This window comes from Sciurus vulgaris (genome assembly GCF_902686455.1).
Source record: "Sciurus vulgaris genome assembly, chromosome: 17".
NCBI classification, from domain to species: Eukaryota; Metazoa; Chordata; class Mammalia; order Rodentia; family Sciuridae; genus Sciurus; species Sciurus vulgaris.
The window spans coordinates 61,545,833-61,565,538 of record NC_136478.1 but is presented as its reverse complement, the minus strand read 5'-3'; the positions used below and the strand labels follow the sequence as shown (position 1 = coordinate 61,565,538).

Genomic DNA, 19,706 nt, shown 5'->3' with positions numbered 1-19,706 from the left:
TTGCTTAGGGCCTCGCTATGTTGCTGAGGCTGGCTTTGAACTTGGAATCCTCCTGCCTCAGCCTCTGGAGCTGCTGGGATTACAGGCATGCGCCACTGCATTCACCTATGGTGGGAGCTATTTACACCACAGAACAAAACTACCATTGTGGACTGACATTCCCTCGGCATCCAGGTGTTAAACTTGTGTCAGCACACCACTGGTTCTTTGGCACCCCACGGAGACCCTGGCTAATGAGTTAGAGCATGGCCACTGGAGACCTTTACTGGTCTTAGGTGGATGTGGGAATGCAGAGGTTGCTCTGTTGTTCTTTGCCCTTCCTCTCACTCCAGACGCATGTATGCCTTCTCAGAAATGGCCCATGTTCACCCTTGTCACCTGCTGACATAGATTACAGACGTCCATCAGTCACCCATGCTCACCCCACCCCCACCCCAAAGATGTCTCTGACATGGAGGCTCAGGGTCTGGTCTGGCTCTGGCTCTCTACTTCTGGTCTGAGAGCAGGTGAGCTAACACTGAGCCCTGCCTCTGGCAGTGAACAGGTGGAAGAAGCTGCACTCAGTGCCCCTCCTGGCCATCCCCACCTGCATTGGTTTTGGTGTTCACCAGGACAAGTACAGGTGAGTCACCTCACTGCCACTCTCTTGGGACCCTTTCCTTCTCTGCCTGCTTGTGCCTGCCATAGCTGGAGTCACAGGTCAACCAGTTACTTTCTTTCCCTGCTTCCAAGTCAGGGTAGTTCCCAGCAACCAGAAACCTTATGCCGACCTACTTCTGGCGCCTGGTGGTGCCCCAGCCAGTCTTCACTGGGTGACCTGCAGTCCTCTACTCCCATGTCTCTACCTCTTGGGATGCACTTATCTTCCAGGTTCTTGGTATTCCCCAGACTAGGGAGGAGCCTTCAGTCAGCCCTGGATGACAACCCAAAGCACGTGATTTCAGAGAAGTGTGTGCTCCAGGTGGCCTGCCGGCTGGTATGTAGCTGAAAGCTGCTCAGGGTGTGGGGAGGGCCCAACAGATCCTCATTTCTCAGACTTGACTCCTTGACACATCCAGCCCTGCTCCGGTCTGCCAGTGTGGAGGCTGGCACACTTACTGCCCCAGCAGGGCAGGTGCAAAGGAGGCAGTTAGAACTGGTGTGATGAGTACTGCCGAAGCAGGGAGAGCCCTGCACGGCTGAAGTTTAGGGCTGGATCAGGCTAACAGGTGGAGGTGGTTTGTAAGCCAAGAGTCATTCTGCCCAGTGCAAAAGTTGGAGCTAGAGATAAAGATATAAATTGCTTAACTAAGTTTAAGCTATTCTCAGTGGGAGTGAGCAGAACTCAATGTACATGAGTGCAGGGTATTTCTGCAGATGGGCCATTAGTCACCTCCTCCTTCCCTCCTGAGCATGCACTCAACTAAGAAAAAGGAATAAATGGAAAGCCAAACATTAGCTCTACTTCTGAACTTTCTAAACAGCCGAATGAGAGAGGTATTGGAATGTGCTATCACAGTGGCAAACTAGGCAAGCTTAACGCCCCCCACAACTAGTGTGGGACCACCCCCAGGCCAAGGATTCCTTCACCTGGCTCTGAATCAGCTGCTTTGCAGGAGTCTTGACACACATAGAAACACTTGCTCTCTTCTTCTCCCAGCTGGATGCACTGGAGTTTCTCCATGAAAATGAGTATGTTCATGGAAATCTGACTGCCGAGAATATCTTTGTGAATCCAGAAGATCTGAGCCAGGTAAGAGCCTCATCCCCTCCCCTCCACTCTCGAAGTTCTCTGTGCTCAATCAAGTTCCCATAAGTCCCCAACTCTCCATTTGTTTCACACTGCTAACTGCAAACAAAGGTTTGCTGTCCATCATTTATTAAAAAAATACTCCTTGGAATAATAAGAGATAAGCTGCTTACTGGAAAAACAGACAAAGAGTAGGAAAAACAGTTCTTAGAAGAAGAAATCCACACATTAGTTAAATGTACAGAAAGACAGTCAACCTCTCTAATCATCATAGATATGCAAACTAAAACAAGATACTATTTTTCACCCTTTGAGTGGACAAAATTAAAAATAATATTATAGCCAGGCACAGTGGTGCACACCTAATCCCAGCAGTTTCAGAGGCTGAGGCAGGAGGATCACGAGTCCAAAGCCAGCCTCAGCAACTTAGACCCTAAGCAACTTAGCGAGACCCTGTCTCTAAATAAAATATTAGAAAAAAGGGGGGCTGGGGATGTGGCTTAGTGGTTAGGCACTCCTGGGTTCAATTCCTAGTACCAAAAAAAAAAAAAAAAAAAAAAAGAAGAAGATAATATAATGCTGTTAAGGATGTAAGGAAATGAGAATTTTTGATAAATTGTTAGAAATGTGAATTAGGCAGCCTTTTGAAAGTAATTTGGAGATAGCAATCACAATTTTCAATGCCTCTGTGTTTTGATTCATCAGTTTCTCTTGCAGGAATGTATCCTAGCCATTTATCCATAGGGCTTTTCAAAAATATATGCACAAAGGAACATGCACAAGATGGTTATAATAATAAATGGGAAATGTCTTAAGTATGTGCATGTATGTATGTATTCATGTATATATGTGTACATATAAACATAATACTCCCAGTGGATTGCTGATTAAATAGTATTTTAAAGTAAATTGTTTACTTTTTCAGTAAACAAATTTAACATGACTTAAAAAGTACTAATAAGAATGTATATGTGCAATTTATTGATCCATGGGATGGAAAAATCAGGGCTTTACTTTCTTCAGGTGTGACTGGATCTAGGCACTCAAGCCCTTCATTGGGAAGCTGGCTCTTCCATCTCTGGGCCCTTCTTGCTTCCTCATTGCTCACTATCAGGCAGACTGATCCCTCATAGTAACAAAATTGATACCAGCAAATTACACTTAAATAGCTGGCACTTAGCAACCCCAGCATAAACGGGTTAGGTAAATCCGGATCCCTGTACTGTATAGAGTGAGAGTTGGGAAAGGGCAGTCCCAGAGGAAAATCCAGAACTGTATATTACTTAGTAGGACTCTTCAGGGACGCAGATCCAACAAGGGGCAGGCATTATACACAGGTTTATTATAGGGAACTGGCTTGTATGATTGTGGAGGCTGAGCAATCCCAAGGTCTTTGGTGGACAAGCCAGGAGAGCTGATGATAGAAGTTCCAGTCCAAAGGCCAGTAGGCTCAAGACCCAAAGAGCCTGTTTCATTCAGTCCAGGTCCAAAGGCAGGAAATGCCTGGTGCCTGCTCACTCAGTCAGGAGGGGATCTCCTCTTACTCAGCTCTTCTGTTCTGACCCCATCTTCAGTGGATGAGATGAGGCCCACCTGCATTAGAAGGGCAATCTCCTGTGCTCCCTCTGCCAGTTCAAATGTTACTCTCATGCAGAAACACGCACAGAGACACACCAGAATAATGTTTGGCCAAGTGTTCAGCTACCCCCATGGGCCAGGCAGATTACCACAGAAGAAAACGGATCATCACAAACTGTAACCAGAAGAAGTGGGGGGAATAGGTCCCACGCAGACCAAAGTAGCAGTTACCCACTATCCATTTGGTACAATAAGAAGCAGCCATTAAAATAAGATGTGGTTAATTTTAACTTTGTGTATTTCACAGATAAGCACTTTACTTTCATTTTAAATTCAGTTAAGCTGAATTTACAGCAGCCCTTTGAGGAAGGGACTCCTTTGTCATTATTTTGCAAGTGCAGGGATCAAAACATAGAGAAGTTTCATAACTTCTAATTGTACCAAAGGGCTGAACTGACAGAACCCAGACCATCAGGCTCTAAGTCAGGGACCTGACCACTGCTAAAGTGCTGAAACCTGGACACCCAACAGGAGGTACAGGGTGGTACCCTTGTAGAGGCAAGAGCCCTCCCTGCCCATTTTTCTTTACCTGGTTATTTAAAGAAACCATTTGGCACAATGCCTAAGAAACTCTTTACTAGTGGTTCATTTTGGGCAGTGGGTTTTTGGACCCAGGGAAATGGATATTGGTTTGTGTTCTTTTCATTCCATACCTTTCTAAATTGTTTGGCATTTTTACTATGAACGTGGTCTAGTTTTAGAAGTTTAGAGGTTAACCTATCATCTATGATGAATAGGCTATTTCACATTATACCCACAAGTAGAGTCTCTGACTCCAGAGTTGGTGCTCTTAATCTTCACTTTGTATGACTTCTCCCCATGTCTACAGGTGACTCTGGTGGGCTACGGCTTCACCTTCCGCTACTGCCCAAGTGGCAGACACGTGGCATACTCAGAAGGCAGCAGGAGCCCACATGATGGGGACCTCGAGTTCATCAGCATGGACCTACATAAGGGATGCGGTAAGAGGGCAGACTCAGGACCGTGAAACATGCTCTCACAGAAGGGCAGTTCTAGGGGTTCACAACCACGGTAGCACATGACCAGACAGAAGAGGTTTAAGGGCACCTTGATGGGGACTTGGAACTGTGGGCTCCTGTGCAGACCTGGCACTGGGCAGTGGAGAGTTGTAGAATTCAGCACCAAGAACAGCAGGTAAGAGGGCACAGTGGCACACTCCTGTAGTCCCAGTGACTCCAGGAAGCTGAGACAGGAGGATCGCAAGTTCAAAGCCAGCCTCAGCAACTTAGCAGGCCCTAAGCAACTTAGTGAGACCCTGTCTCACTAAGGGGGACATAGCTTGGAGGTAAAGTGCCTCTGGGTTCAATCCCAAGTGCCAGGGAATCCCTGAGTTCAGAGGGGTTTTATGTCTAATGTAGACTTTGAAGATGAGAGTTTCCTTAGAGTCATCCCAGAGGGGCAGTTGAGTAGGCAGTTGGCTCTCCATGCGTGGGAGTGGTGTCTTGGCAGAGGCCCAGACTTCTGTAGTATTTCAGGGGTCATCAGCAGAAGCCCTGAGAAAGTATGAGATTATCCAGTGGGAAGATGGCCCAGCGCAGATTCCTGAGCCCTTCTTTCTCAAAACCATCCAAGTGCCTGCTCACATCCCCCCACCAGACTGAGCTCCCTAGGGTAGGAGTGGCCCCTCTGCCTCCAGCATCAGCACACAGTTGGCACATTCAGCACTTGGTATTTGCTCAGTGCTTTCTCAAAAAATTGTCTAATTATATGATTTGGAAGGTGTACAGAAAATAAAACCTCAGTCTCCTTCACTCTTTCCTACTAAGGATGGGTTCAGTACCCACTCCTGGGCTCCTTTCTGCCCTATCCTGTGTCCTTTGTGGCAGCTCCACACTGTACTGCTTTCCCACGAGACTGTTGAGCGCAGGGTGTTGAGGTTGTGAGATGGGGCCAGGCACATGGGTGTTGGGACCCGCTGAGTGAGTGCATGAGTGATGCGGGTGTGGGCTGGTGAGGGACAAAGGGGTGGGTGGATGAGAGAGCACTCGGGGGCAGAGCAGGCAGATGTGTGAGACAGAGTGCCTGGCTGCATGGGGAGCAGGAGTTCAAGGTGGAGTAGAAGAGACAGAAGGAAAGAGTAGACACATCAGAGAGTGGAACATCCAGACTCAGCTGCTGCCTCTTCCCCTCCCTCCCCAGGGCCCTCCCGCCGTAGCGACCTCCAGACCCTGGGCTACTGTATGCTGAAGTGGCTCTACGGACTCCTGCCATGGACAAACTGTCTTCCCAACACTGAGGCTATCATGAAGCAGAAACAGAAGTGAGTCTGGGGCTCAACAAAACCCAGCACTGGCCTGGTACCCCTCCCAAGTGGAGGAGGAGCTTAGGTTGCAATGGGGCAGGAAGGAAGGGGCAGTAGTGTCTCATAGAACCAAGGTGTCTGCTCTCTCAGGCACGTGCTGTGCTGTCCATTGCAGCAGGTGAGAGAACATGTGGTCGAATTCTGGTCCCACCCCTGTGGGGTGTTGGATGAGCAGCTGGCCTTCCACAGGCCTTGGTGCTTCCAGGAGAGGCTGTGCATTCAGCACCTACGTCACAGGACTGTGGAACGACTCAGGGAGTCAGGCACACATAGCACTTAGCATAGGACCTCATGCTCACCATGTGCAGGACCCCATGACTTTCAATTTCACATATACACAGGCAACCTGAGCCAGTGGGCCCAGGCCCTGGCTCAGCGTCCAGCACCAGCCATCCAGTGTCCATGCCACCAGTGTCATTGCCTCCTCTCTGCTTACAAAACCTAGACATTTAGCACCAAGGACAGCAGAAGTGTCGGACTTGGGGGAAGTGCTGTGGTGTGCAGCCAGATCGCAGGGAAGAGCTGCACTGGGGGATGGGGGATCCACACCAAGGGCAGTGAGAAGGTGGACTTTGGGGACTGCTGCAGTATGTGGTTCAGTACCGAGGACAGTGGGGAACTGGCTACAGGGAAGCCCTGAGGTCCAAAGGTGGATTCGGGGCCTGGTATAGACTGGAAGGGTGACCTGTGCCCAGGAGGCAGTTGCTGTTCCCATCTGAAGTGCAGGAGTGACATCTAAGTGAAGGCACAGACCTGGGGCTGTCTTGGGGAAATGTCCACTGAAGCCCCAGGAGAGGATGAGGCTGTCTGGGAAGGTGTGCTCCGCAAGAAGGGGATGAGCTCTCCATGAGCACACTTTCTGGTTCTAAGTGCAGCATCCCTGGTGTGTGTTGAGCCTCGCTCTCATTTTACTTTACCCCTCCATGTTTCCTGTCTCCTTTTTCTCAACTATGGATAGCCATTCAAACACCCTTAATGTACAACTGTTGATATGTTTGCTTAGATGTATTTGCTCCTTACAGTTGCATGGTGGCCCTGCTGTTATTTGCGTGAGTGATGCTGTGCTCTGAATCACATGTTTCTGACTCTCCACTTAGTGCAGTATTTTCCAACTTCAGCCACGTCATTGCACCTCACTGAGTTCACTATTTTTGACTCCTACTTCTAAATCAGTTTTTATATAGATGTGTCTGTGTCCTTGAATGATACACGGTTGTCCTGTGTGTTTTGTTTGTGTAAATGATACTGTGGTAACCTCCCCTTATCCATTTTACAGTAAGCGCCTACAAGAGCAGGTGGTACCAGATGCTGTACATCCTGTACCATATGTGTGTATATTGTCTATGATAGTCTAATTTATAAATTAGGCACCTGTATGGGATTGGTGACACTAACTTGTAACAAGTTGTGACAATACTGTAATAAAACTTACATGGACGTGGCCTGCCCCTGCTGAATATCTTATTATTCTTAATCATCTTTCTTCTTATTGACCACAAATTAAACCACAGAGGGCAAAAACACTGATAAGGGGAGCTACTGTACACTCTCAGTTCCACTGTTTTCTGCTTTCTGTCACTCTGTGTTATTTTTAAACTTTAACTATGTCGCTGCTTCACTACTTCTGAATTCTAAATTTGTTTGCCTAAATGTGTCTGTCCCTGACACTGTGCGAAGTTGCTGGATGTGTGTTTGATTGGCACAAATGGTACAAAGCCTTTAATTTCATCCTCCCCCAGGCTCTGTTCCCCCTTCCCACTGGATCGTGTTTCCTTCTTGCACATGCTCAGTACTTGTCCCTGTCACATTGACTTGCTCATAGCTGTGACCTAGGCATGATTGACATTTGTCATTTATTGTCTGTGCTGGGCTCCGCACTCAGCTCTTCTGTCAGGACAATGCTGAGGTGAGTGTTCTTAGTACTCCAGGTCATCGACCAGGTCACATGGCGACTAGGTAAAGGCACTTGGACTCAAATACAAGCCATTCAACCCCAGAAATAGTTCCTCTCACTTCAGTGCCAAATGTTGGCGGCTTATCCCAACTGTTGGGGGTGTCTGGTTGCTTCCTTTACTCAGCAGATATCAGACACCTCTGCTGTGCCTGCCTCTGTTCCAGGCCCTGGGGTTACTGAGGAAAGACAAGTCCCTGCCCTCAGAGAGCTCACATCTTACTTGGGGGTCAGACAGTAAAGAGCTGAAGAATGAAGCTCATGTCATGTCAGGGGTCAGACCCCTGAGTGTTCACCAGGACAGTTGGGGTGTGGCTTAACATCCAGGGTGGATCTCAACAGCAATGGCAAAAGGTGAATCTCTCTTAAGGGTCAGCAAGGCTTTAAATGGTGGCAAGGAAGGCATCTCACTTTGGCACCCACTTGCCCTGAACATCTCTATAGAAATGGGGGACAGACAGGCCTTCAGCTCCAAGTTACAAGGCATCTCTGTGTTAAAGCCACAGGAATGAGAATCCCTTGCCCTGTTTTGCAACTTACTTTTATGGCTGGTTTCTAGTCCCAGCATATGGTGCTGGTTTTCCACCCAAGGCAGTGAGACAAAGGTTCCTTGAAATGGGGCCAGGGAAACCTTGAGTCTCGGGATTTGGGATTCAAAGCACAGAGTGGACACACGTGCCTGAAGCCTGTGAGTGCTCCTGTGTGGGCTTCTGTTGCATGGGTTAGGACCAGGCTGCACTGCGCTCACAAGGGCGCCTCAGAGCCCTGCCACACAAGCACAGTGGACACCGGCTTCCCCTCGAGGGTGGGGGAGGGCCCCAACCCCCTTCAGCAGGCGCACACCTTCCTCTCAACAATGGAGCGTGCATTGTGGTGTGCAAGAAGTAGTAATGGAGTGAATGACTAATGAGTGACTGTGTGAGCCAGCCCCACCTCAGAGTGGACACAGGTCAGACTGACCTGGTGGCCCCAGTAGGACGAACTGGGAGGGAGCACACAGTGGGAAGCAGAGAAAGCAGGCACTGCCCCAGGCACAGTTTCTAGGCAGACAGAGCACATATTTGAACTTCTGGTCACTCGGTGACTCATTTATTCACTCAGTTTTTCCTGGGGACATGCACATGCCAGTCTCTGCTGGAGGGACCCAGATATGAAGCAGCTCAGGGTGCCTCCCCATCCGTGAAACCACACTGACTCCCCTGGGTTGAATCCTCCCTCCACATCCTCTGAGGACACTCTTTCCACTATTTCACAACCCTTCCACCCTCCCCCTTACCGCAGACTTCGTTATTTTTTGTTTTGCTGGGTTAGATTCCCAGGGCCTCATGTGTACTAGGCAAGCACCGTACCACTGGGCTACATCTCCAGCCCTACCAGATACTTGAGGTGGATGTGACATGCTTCACATAAGAGGTTTGCCCTCACCAACAGGTGTAGAGTACATAAAATAGGTCATTGTGGTCACTTTAATGTCAATGATATCAACATAGGAAGCTAATCCCAGAGCCCAGCTGTGACCCCCAACCAGAGGGCATCTGGTAGCAGGGCTGATGTTGATGCTGTCCAAATGCCCGCCACTCCCAGCTCATCCACTTGGCGACTTAGTGTGGTAGCCTCAAGGACCATTGGGGGCTGGGTTGCAACAAGCATGATTTCTGGCACCCTGACCTCTAGGACGTTTTATAGGGGTGTGTGGCCTTTTTCCATTCGTCCAACAGATTTATTCATTTTTTAAAATACATGAGGGAATGAATTAATAAAAGAGGATATAGATTTGGATTCCCACAGGCTGTGCGAGCCCCTTGCTGAGCATCAGATTGGTCCCCATTCCTATGGTTGCCCAGGGTCAGGAAGCTCTGCAGAAGCACAGTGGCTTGCTCCTGCAGCTTACAGCCTCCTGCTGACGGCACAGCTGTTTTGTGCCATAACTTGCTCACTTACTTCATTATTCACCACGTGTCCTGAGGCTGCTGGGACAGGAACCCACCCTTAAAAATGGCATGTGGAAGGCTGCATAAAGTGGTAGTGACGTAAGCATGGTACACAGGCATCTGGAGGGGATCACCTTCCTCTGCCTGGGAGGATCAGGGGAGGCTTAGGAGACCGAGCTCTTGAGCTGCATCCTGAAGGGAGAACAGCCATCTGCCTGGGGCTTGGAGCCAGGGTTGAGAAAGGCCATCCCTGGCAGCAGAGGCCAGGAGCCATGTGTGGCTGCCCTGGTAAGGATTGGGGGTAATTCAGTGCACTGGGGAGCCACAGGAGAGCTGTGAGCAGGGAAGGGCAGGGTTAGCACTGGTCATAGAAGGATTCTGGGCTCCTGTGGGGGTTGCCTGGAGCCCAGGGAGGAGGCCTGAACTGGGCCCTGTGCCACAGGACAGGTGGCAATGGGGCAGAGAAAACGGGGAAGCAGGAAGATGGGGCCTGGGGACTTGTGGACATGGGTCAGCAAAGACAGGGACAGTGCCCAGTGACTAGGTGTGTGCTGGGGAGGCAGCCTGGCAGTGTAGACCAGAGAGGAAACACTGGGGCAGGGGCCCTGAGGAAGGAGCAAAGGCACTGGATGAATTTCCGTTATTCCTAGTGATCCGAAAGGTCACGTGTGTGTTCGTATGTGTATCTGTGCTCTGCGTGTGTATGCATGTGCAGTCAATCCTCATTTATCCAAAGATTCTATATTGTGATTTCCCCACTCACTAAATGTAATTGTAGCCACAAAATCAATTCTTACAGTGGTCATTTGTGGGCACATGCAGAGTAGAGAAAAACTTGTCACTCAACACACACATGCCCAGCTGACAGTGGTACCAGGCAACATTCTGCCTCCTGGTTTCAGCTCTTATACTACATAAAGTGTCCTTTTTACTGTCTCTTTCATGATATGTTTTTCACATTTTTATGCTGTTAAGTGATTTCTGTCAAAACAGTCACCCAGCCTAGTACTGAAGTGCTGGCTGATGTCCCCAAGAACAAACAGACTGTCATATATGTGTTAGAGAAACTTCCTCCAGACCTGAGTTAGAGTACCAATGGCCATGAGTTCAAGGTTAATCACTCAACCTTTTATTAAGCAAGGTGTCTTCCAGCATCAGCACATGTAAACATGTAAAACAAGGTTTGGGGAGGGATGTAGCTCAGTGGCAGAATGTGTGCTCAGCATGCACAAGGCCCTGGGTTCCAGCACCAGAAAACAAACAACAAGCATCAAGGTTACGTGTTCCTTGGTTGATGGAAATGTGACCAGAGGCCCACAGGAATGCAGTGTTTTTTCCCTGGGACCCAGGGCTCCATATTCACTAATTCAGCTTTCATAGTGACTCTCAAGAACACAACCACCATAAGTAACAAGAATTGACTGTATGTATTACACTTCACTTTGCAAAGTTGCTCTCCTTTCCCTAAAAGACTTTTCACATGCGCTTCCGTCCCTGCAGGTATCTTGACAACCCAGAGCTCCTTGTGGGACTGCGTCGCTCCTGGATCAAGCCCTCAGGTATGTCCTGAAGTGGGAGGGAACGGGCAAGCCCCAGACAGGGCCAGGCAGCTTGGATCCATCTTGCATTGGGTCTCTTTTTATATCCCTTTAACTCCTTGGTTTTTTTGAGTTTTCCAGATTGCACATGTAGTATGTGTCCCTTGTAGAAGAACAAAATTCTTCAAAACAACTCATGAACAATAACCAAAAAAGAAAATGCATAGAACTAATTTTCTTAACAGAATGATATTATACATGTTGGTCTCCAATCAGGATTATTTTTCCCCATTTGAGATGAGTATATCTTTGAGATTTCCTATGTTAGCACTTGTAGAATGTTGTCAGTATTTTTCATTGTAATAAAATACACATAAATCAGTATTTTTTTAAAATGTGTTTGTATGTTAGGCATGGTGGTGCATGCCTGTAATCTCAGTGGATCAGGAGGTTGAGGCAGGCGGATCACAAGTTCAAAGCCAGCCTCAGCAACTTGGCATGGCCCTAAGCAACTTAGCAAGACCCTGTCTCAAAATAAAAAATAAAAAGATCTGGGGATATGGCCCAGTGGCTAAGCACCCCTGGGTTCACTCTCCAGTACCAAAAGAACAAAAACATTTGAACGTTTCTGCCCCTTTCTATGTCCTTCCCCAGTCCTGTGTTTAAAAGCAAGTTCTGGTTGGGTGCAGTGGCACACACCTATAATCCCAGCAACTTGAGAGGCTAAAGCAGGAGGATTGCAAGTTCAGTTCAGCAATTTAGCAAGGCCCTAAGCAACTTAGTAAGACCGTATCTCAAAATACAAAATAAAAAAGGGCTGGGTATGTAGCTCAGTGGTAAAGCACCCTTGGGTTCAATCCCCAGGACCAAAATCAAAAACAAAAAAATAGAAGCCCCGTGGCTGGGGCTAGCTCAGTGGTAGAGCCCTTGCCTAGCATGTGGGGGGCCCGGTTCCATCCCTAGCACTGCAAGCCAAAAACAAAACCCCCAATCTCCATCAATGTCAGTAGTATGGTGAGTGTGTATGCCAGACACCTATTGCTCCATGGCACCCCAACAGGCCCTATGTCATGTGTTAGGATGCTGCAGGACAGCAGTTGGGCTGGGTTCATCTGGAAGGTTCTGCTTGTCTTGCCAGGGGACATTCTTGTAGTGCAGCTTGTGACAGCTCTATGAGCTGGCTGGTTCAAGGGGATCCGTGTGGTCTTAGCACTGGCAGGGCTGGAGGGCCTCTGTGGAGCTGGCTCGCCTCTGCCGCGTGGGATCACGCACCTTCTAGGAGGGATGGTGGTCTCGGGGCAGCTTCCAATGAGGGCAAGAGCCAGCACCACAGAGCGTGGGTGGCCCAGAACACCACCTCTGTCACCTTCTCTGGACCAAAGTAAGGGACAAGGCCAGTGCAAACTCAAGAGATGGGGAAATGGTCTCCACCAGGTAAGAAGAGGGGCTGGCAGGGGGCCCTTCCTCAGCAGGTGGCACAGCTCTGGCCAAGGCTCTGCAAACCATCTGCACAAACAGCAGCAGCCAGTTCTTTTCCTACCTGCTTCCCAAACATAGATAGATACACACAGAGATTATTTTGCAAAACTTGTTTTTATTAAACAATTTTGGGTTTTGTGAACAAAACTGGGCTCACCTGACGTACATTTTCTGCATTGTGCATTTCCCTCGGGCCTCTTCTCCCATGTCCTTGCTCCTTGGTCGCCCTGCTGCTTCTCTCCACGGCTTCGCTGTGTCAATTCAGCTACACCATGATTTGTAAAGCCAGCGCTGTTATTGCACATCTAAGCTGTCTGTGCTTGGTTTTGGTGGTGTTTGTGGCTGTCATTTGCAATGCCCTTCCTGACGAGCTTCTGTGTTGCCAAGGTGGAGGCAGAAACAGATGGAGAATTTGTCTCCTCTGGTGCTGTAAGGGCTCAGTTTTCGATTTTTTGAAATCCCCCAGTCTATGTAATGATCAGGCTTCTCAAACTGTGCTTCCCTCTGGTTCTCCCTTCATAAAAGGTGAGCCCATGGTTAGTTAATTGCCATTGGGAGATTTTTTTCTGATCAAGATAGTGTCGGGACAGGGTCATCTGGGTGGGGTCATCAAGGTCAGGATCATCCTCCAGGAGTTGGGCACACCAGCCTGAGGCCCTCCAGTGGAAAACTGTGCCCTCTCTGAGCCTCAGCTTCCCTGGGTTTAAAATAGGGCCAACAGTAGCTCCCACCTGTAGGTGGCCCAGCACGGTCGATGCAGAACCCTGTGCAGTGCTGGACTCCAGCAGTCGCCTCAGCCACTCATTAGTACAGCATAGACCCTGGCCAGAGGGAGACGCTGCCCAGTAGGGACTGTTGTCACCACTATTACTGTCATGCTAATTGGCACTTTTTAAAAGTACAATCCTGGTTTTGCACTGCTTTCTGTTGAAATAAAGAGAGCCTTTCTCTCTTAAAGTGTTAGTAAATCATGTTGCTCATAGTATTACCTATTTTTGTGCTGCCAGTGAATTAAGAATTGCTTTGCATTTGTAAATGTTTGAAAAACCCAGAAAGAAGAACATTTCATGGCCCCATAGTTCCAGCTGTGGCCACCATGAACAAGCTGACCCTGCTTGTGTTTCCCTCAGGCCTGTGGCTGCTCTATGCCACAGCAGAGTCACAGGACCAGAGACATTCACTGCCTGGCGTTTTGCAGAAGAGTTGCCACCCAGTTTAGAAATACATACTAAATATTTATATTCAAGTAAAATGACATTGTTAGCAAGGATTCTCTTTAGAACAACACAGAATGGAGAAGGGGTGGGGGTTTTGGTGACATGGGGCTGGTTGATGGGTACTCAAGTGGCCATGGTACCTTCTACTGGTGCCTACCTTGGACATTGTCCCAGCACTGAAAAAAATGCAAGTGCTCTTGGCACCTCCACATGGGACAGCACAAAGGAAGCACTGAGCAGATGGGCATGTTGGTGACAGCCCATGGGCCCTATGGTGCCCCTGCCCTGCTGCCTCTGGGCACAGCCCAGAGGCCCTGGGTTGGGGCCCCTCTCAGGCCTCTTCTGTGCCGGGGGGTGTTTTGACCACAGAGACCCTGCAGGAGTACCTGAAGGTGGTGATGGCCCTCAAGTATGAGGAGAAGCCACCCTACGCTATGCTGAGGAGCAGTCTCGAAGCCCCACTACAGGATCTCCGGGTGTCACCCTACGACCCCTTGGACCTCCAGCTGGTGCCCTAGGTGAAATCCAGGTGGGGAAAGCTTGGCATCTTCACTTTCCCATCCCTTCCCTTCTCCCTGCTCCCATCCACCCCTGCCCAGGGCTCCTAAGGACAATTCCAGATATAGCCCAGGTCTCTGCCAGGGCCAGCTCCCCAACAGATGCTGGATTTCTCCATGGGGCTCTCATACTTCCAGTCCCCAAGAAGGAGGAAGGGCAAGTAGCTAAAACCTGACTGAGCTTGGTTCTAAGAAAAAGGTGGATTGAGCCAGGCATGGTGGTGCAGCCTGTAATCCCAGCAGCTCGGGAGGCTGAGGCAGGAGGATCACATGTTCAAAGCCAGTCTCAGCAAGTTGGAGAGACCCTAAGCAACTCAGTGCGACCCTGTCTCTAAAGAAAATGCAAAAAAGGGCTGGGGATGTAGCTCAGTGGTTGAGTGTCCCAGGGTTCCATCCCTGGTACCAAAAGAAAAAGGTGGATTGTTGGGTAATGTAAGTAGAAGATTCGGGCAGGGTGGGGGTGGGGGGTCTTTAGGAATGACTGGATTCAAGGGCCTCCAAAATAGCATCAGGGTGTTCCCGTCTCTCTCCAACCTTTTCTGTCCCTTCTGGAATCCGTGCACCCCTCTTCTTGTGTCCTCTGCCCACCCACCTGTACTCTGCTTTCCTGTGAGCTGGCCGGCCTCAAGCCCTGTGCCCAGCCTCGCTGCCGCACTCCCTTCACATTCCCTTCACTTTCCCATGTTTCTCTCACTCACCCCTCATCAGCACAGTGTGCCCACGGTCTTCATAGTGTCACTGCTGTCAGCTGTTGGTAACAGAGGGTTCTCTACCCACAGACAGACTTAACCAGTGTGGATCAAACATACTTGAAAAATTACGTCTCTGCTGGGCATCAACAGACTTCTGTCATTATTCCCTAAACAGTACAGTACAACCCTACCTAGCATTTACATTGCACAAGAAATTATTAGGAATCCAGAAGTGACTTAGAGTGGACAGGAGGATGTATATAGGTTATCTGCAAACACTGTTTCATTTCCTATAAGGGACTTGAGCATCCTAGGATTTTGATATCCTTGGGGTCCTGGAACCAATCCTGGAGGATGCTGAGGGACAACTGTATCCTGTTGTGTAGATGAAGGCTGGGCTTTTCAACCAGTGGTCGGACATTTGCTCGGTGTCCTGGCTCTTTCATTATTGCCTTGAACACCTGTATGCCCAGACCTGCTACTGGTGTGTGTGAATCAGCGGATGGGTTATCATTCTGATAGCAATAATGAGATTGCCGTCCGTCAGGGCTGTGCTGTCTAGACACCCATTGTACCCTGTGAGACTGCGCAGGAGTTGTTAGAAGGTCAAAAACTCAGTTAACATCACTACTGATGGTGAGAGAGTACAGGATGTGTCCTGAGGAGGAGCCTCTCCAACCCCCTCCCTCTCATGGAGCTATCCTTTCTGTCCCTGTAGTTTTCTGGAATCAAAGCTCAGTTCATGTCTGACTCAGGCCCTCCGGGGGCGGGGGGGGGGGGGGGGGTGGCAGTGTCTGGAGACATTTTTGGCTGTCACAACAAGGAACAGTGCAACTGGCATCTAGTATAGAGGCCAGGATGCCACCCAGCATCCTCAGTGCACAGCAGAGCCCCACCTCGGCTGCCCCAGGACCTGCCCAGATGTCACTGTTGTGGCGAGAAAACCTGGTCCAGGCCCATTGTGAACAAAACCTCCCTGGGTGGCACTGTCTCCTTTCACAATCATTTTCTGGTGACACTTGGATTGCGAGTGCTTTGTCTTTCCTGCCACCTTTTCTGACGTCCAAGGCTGCAAATGTGAGATGGCACATGAGCAGAGCACATGGTGCCTGCATACTGGGCCCTTGAAAGTGCTGGTTTGGGCACTTATATTCAGCACTAGGTGGCAGGCTGTCAGTCCAGATACTCTGCAGAAGCAAAACCAGGACCTTCACTACACGTGCTCCTTCCCAGCCTGCAGCCCAGCAGACAGCTCCTCCCACACAGTGTCCAAGCAGAATGGTCCACCTGACACCCCTGGCTCCCTCACCTTCTCCCTCCAGCAGTTGCCGTATGGTCACTTGTCTTAGTCACCTGCTAGCAGTGAACCCTGTGATGATGGGGTCACATCTGTGTCTGTCATCTCTGTTTTCCTGGCCTGACTTGGCTGGAGGAGTTTTTTTGTTGTTGTTGTTGTTTTGGTTTTTTTGGTTTTTTTGTTTTCGTTTTTGTTTTTTTGTTTTTTTTTGGTTTTTTTTTTTTTTTTGGTTTTTTTTTTGTTTTTGGTTTTTTTTTTTTTTTTTTTTTTTTTTTTTTGCAGCACTGGGGATTGAACCCAGGGCCTTGTGCTTGCAAGGCAAGCACTCTACTGACTGAGCTATATCCCCAACGCTCTGGCCTGACTTGGACAGAAGCTCCAATTGTATTTATCAGTTGAGGAAGTTGCACGAGGTAGATATCTGGATGGAGACCTGGAATCTGGGTCAGGGGGCCGAGCCTACTTATGGCACGGAAAGTCCAACATATTCAACATGGATGCCAAGGCCACAAAAAATTGCTGACTTCACTACAAATGGAGATGGTAAACCTTGAAACCTAACAGCTCCTTCAAGATCAGGGCTATTTTAGATCTGCTTGGCCCTTGGCAGCCACCCACTCATCTGCCCTTAACGAGGAGATGTTATCCAAGGAGTCCAGTGATCCTTGAGTAACCAAAGAGTCATCTGACTTCTGCTTCATGGTGGCTCCTCACCTTGCCTGCTTGGTTGACTGCACCTCCCTACCCTCTGGCACCTGGTCTGCGTGTGCCAGCACACCATCTTCCCTCCTGTTTCAGACCAGGCCAAGGACCTCTGCACCTGCCATGTCTGTAGTCAGGAGGCCACCCCCCCCCCCCCCCCCCGCCCATCTTCACATGGCCATTGCCTCAGGATTCTGAAGCCTTCAGGGATTGTCCCGGGAGGCTCCTCTTCACTGTCTGCCCACCACTTCTTGTCACCTGCTTTCTGCACAGCCCTCATCCCATTTGGAGTGGGGTCCCCTGTCCTCCTGGTTGTAAGGCCTCAAGGGCTCCATGACCCTGTTGCTCATGACTGTGTCCCCAGTTCCTGGTAGAGACCTGGGTGAAGTAGGGGTTCCCTGAATGAATAAAATACTTATAACCATTTTTATTGTTTTCCAGAACTTTCAACTTGCAGTTCAAAACAGAAAAAAAGAACTGAAGTGATGTGAATCAAGGACTGCTGTTTAATCACAGATAAGCTTCTAGAAAAATCCCTTGAATGTGCATTCCTGCCACTTCCTTAGACCTGACACGTCAGTTCTGATCAGTGTCAGAGAACCAGAGTTTCCCTCCAGATACTGTGAAGTTCCCCCTCTCAACCATCCTGCCTTGTCAACATCGTCTCTCAGTCACTGGGATTGTGGCTGAAGGAGACCGCAGCTCCCAGGCAGGCTGGGCCCCTCAGTAGGACCCTTCTACCATTGGCACCACTAGAGTTTTGCAATAAATCGTTTTATTGGAGCTTTGGGAAATGCAGTGTCTGCAAAAGTTCTTTGTGGAAACGTTTAGCTCTTTTATTTCCCTTTCTTTCACCCCTTCAACCCTTCATCTACCCATTCAGTCTTCCATTCATGTATTCCAACTTTTATGAGGGTGGTGGCACATGCCCATGGTCCCAGCCACTCAAAAGGCTGAGGCAGGGGGTCACTGAGCCCAAGAGTTCAAGGCCAGCCTGGCAACATAGCCAGACTCCATCCCACACTCCAGACCTTCAGCCCTCCATGCACCTTTCCACCCCTTCACTGTGTGTGTGTGTTGGGGTGGGGGTCCTGGGGGTCACACCCAGCGCCTCAGGCATGCTAGTCAAGTGTTGTACTACTGCCCATAACCCAGGCCCTTCCCTCGGTCCTGTCAGTCATCCTCTGTTACAGTTTGGACCTGAACTGCCCCCTGAAGGCCATGTGTCAAAGGCTTGTTTCCCTAAACAGCAGTGTTCAGAGGTGAGGGGTTGTAGAAAGTGATTGGATCAGGAGGAGGGCTTGACCTCATCTAATTAATTCAGGGATTCATAACTAAATGGGTAGTTGGTGAAAACTGTAGCAGATGGATCCTTGGAGGTATGCACTTGGGGATTTTCTTGTCCCTGGTCCCTTCCTCTGTGTGCTTTCCAGCTGCTATGAGGTAAGAAACCCATCTGCCATGATGTTCTGCCTTCCTTCAGATCCAAAGCAATGGACCCAGCCAACCATGGATGAAACCTCTGAAACTATAACCCCAAATAAATCTTTCTTCCCCTAAGTTGTTTTTCCTCAGGTTTTTCTCAGCAATGAAAAGCTGACTAACACATCATCCTTTCATTTATCTATACAGGCTTTTCATATACACACCCGACCAGCCATTCTTCCATTTATCCAGCCACCTACCCTTTCATCCATTCATCCATTAATTCATATGTGACTCATCCTTCCATTCTCTTTCCCTTCCTCTTTTCCATACTCCTTCCTATTTTTAATCAACAAATAGTCACCAGGTATTTTGCGTTAGTCAGTTTTTCACTACTGTAACAAAGTGCCAAAGATTGCTTTATGAAGAAAAGATGTTTAATTAACTCACAGCACAGGGGAGTGGAGACACTTCACATGCTGCCATGGCCGGGACAGAGCTCAGCTGGTTCTCTTCCCCCAGCCCCAACACAGAATGGACCCCAGGCTTCAAGTTAATCAGAAGTTAATGATGGTGGTGGTGTTCTTGTTGCTGTTGTTTTTTTAATATTTTTTTTAGTTCTCAATGGACTTTGTTTTATTTATTTACATGTGGTGCTGAGAATCAAACCCAGTGCCTCACATGCTAGGTAAGCGCTCTACCACTGAGCCATGATCCCAACCCAGTAGTGGTGTTTTGTTTTTTGTTTTTTGGCTTTTTTTGGGGGGGTACAACTTTTCATATCTATGGTTGTACACAACGTAGATTCACACCATTCATGTAATCACACACACATATATATATAGGGTAATACTATCTGTTTCATTCTACTATTTTTCCATCCCTACCCCCTCCCACCCCTTTTTCCTCTACATCATCCAAAGTTCCTTCATTCTTCTCTTTCCACCATCACCTCCCCCCTCGTTAGATATTATCATGCACTTACCAGAGAAAATATTTGGCCTTTGGTTTTTTGGGCTTGGCCTATTTCAGTTAGCATATTTTCCAACTTCATCCATTTACCAGCAAATGCCATAATTTTTTTATTCTTTATGGCTGAGTAATATTCCATTGTGTATATATACCACACACATTTATCCATTCATCAATTGAAGGGCATCTAGGTTGGTTCCACAATCTAGCTATTGTGAATTGAGCTGTTAGGAACATTGATGTGGCTGCATCACT

At 48.7% G+C, this 19,706-nt stretch overlaps 1 protein-coding gene across 2 annotated transcripts in view; it reads left to right on the top strand.

Moving 5' to 3' along the window:
* VRK3 (VRK serine/threonine kinase 3) overlaps window positions 1-17,848 on the top strand; it is a 34,285-nt gene extending 16,437 nt beyond the window's left edge. For both annotated transcript variants that reach the window (XM_079117044.1, XM_079117043.1), the window contains 8 exons: window positions 538-622; window positions 871-976; window positions 1,640-1,732; window positions 4,197-4,329; window positions 5,528-5,648; window positions 11,073-11,131; window positions 14,176-14,335; window positions 17,496-17,848. In XM_079117044.1, the coding sequence (XP_078973170.1) occupies window positions 538-622; window positions 871-976; window positions 1,640-1,732; window positions 4,197-4,329; window positions 5,528-5,648; window positions 11,073-11,131; window positions 14,176-14,324 (746 nt within the window). In that variant the 3' untranslated portion in view covers window positions 14,325-14,335; window positions 17,496-17,848. The remainder of the gene's footprint in view (window positions 1-537; window positions 623-870; window positions 977-1,639; window positions 1,733-4,196; window positions 4,330-5,527; window positions 5,649-11,072; window positions 11,132-14,175; window positions 14,336-17,495) is intronic.
* The last annotated feature ends 1,858 nt before the right edge of the window (window positions 17,849-19,706 follow it).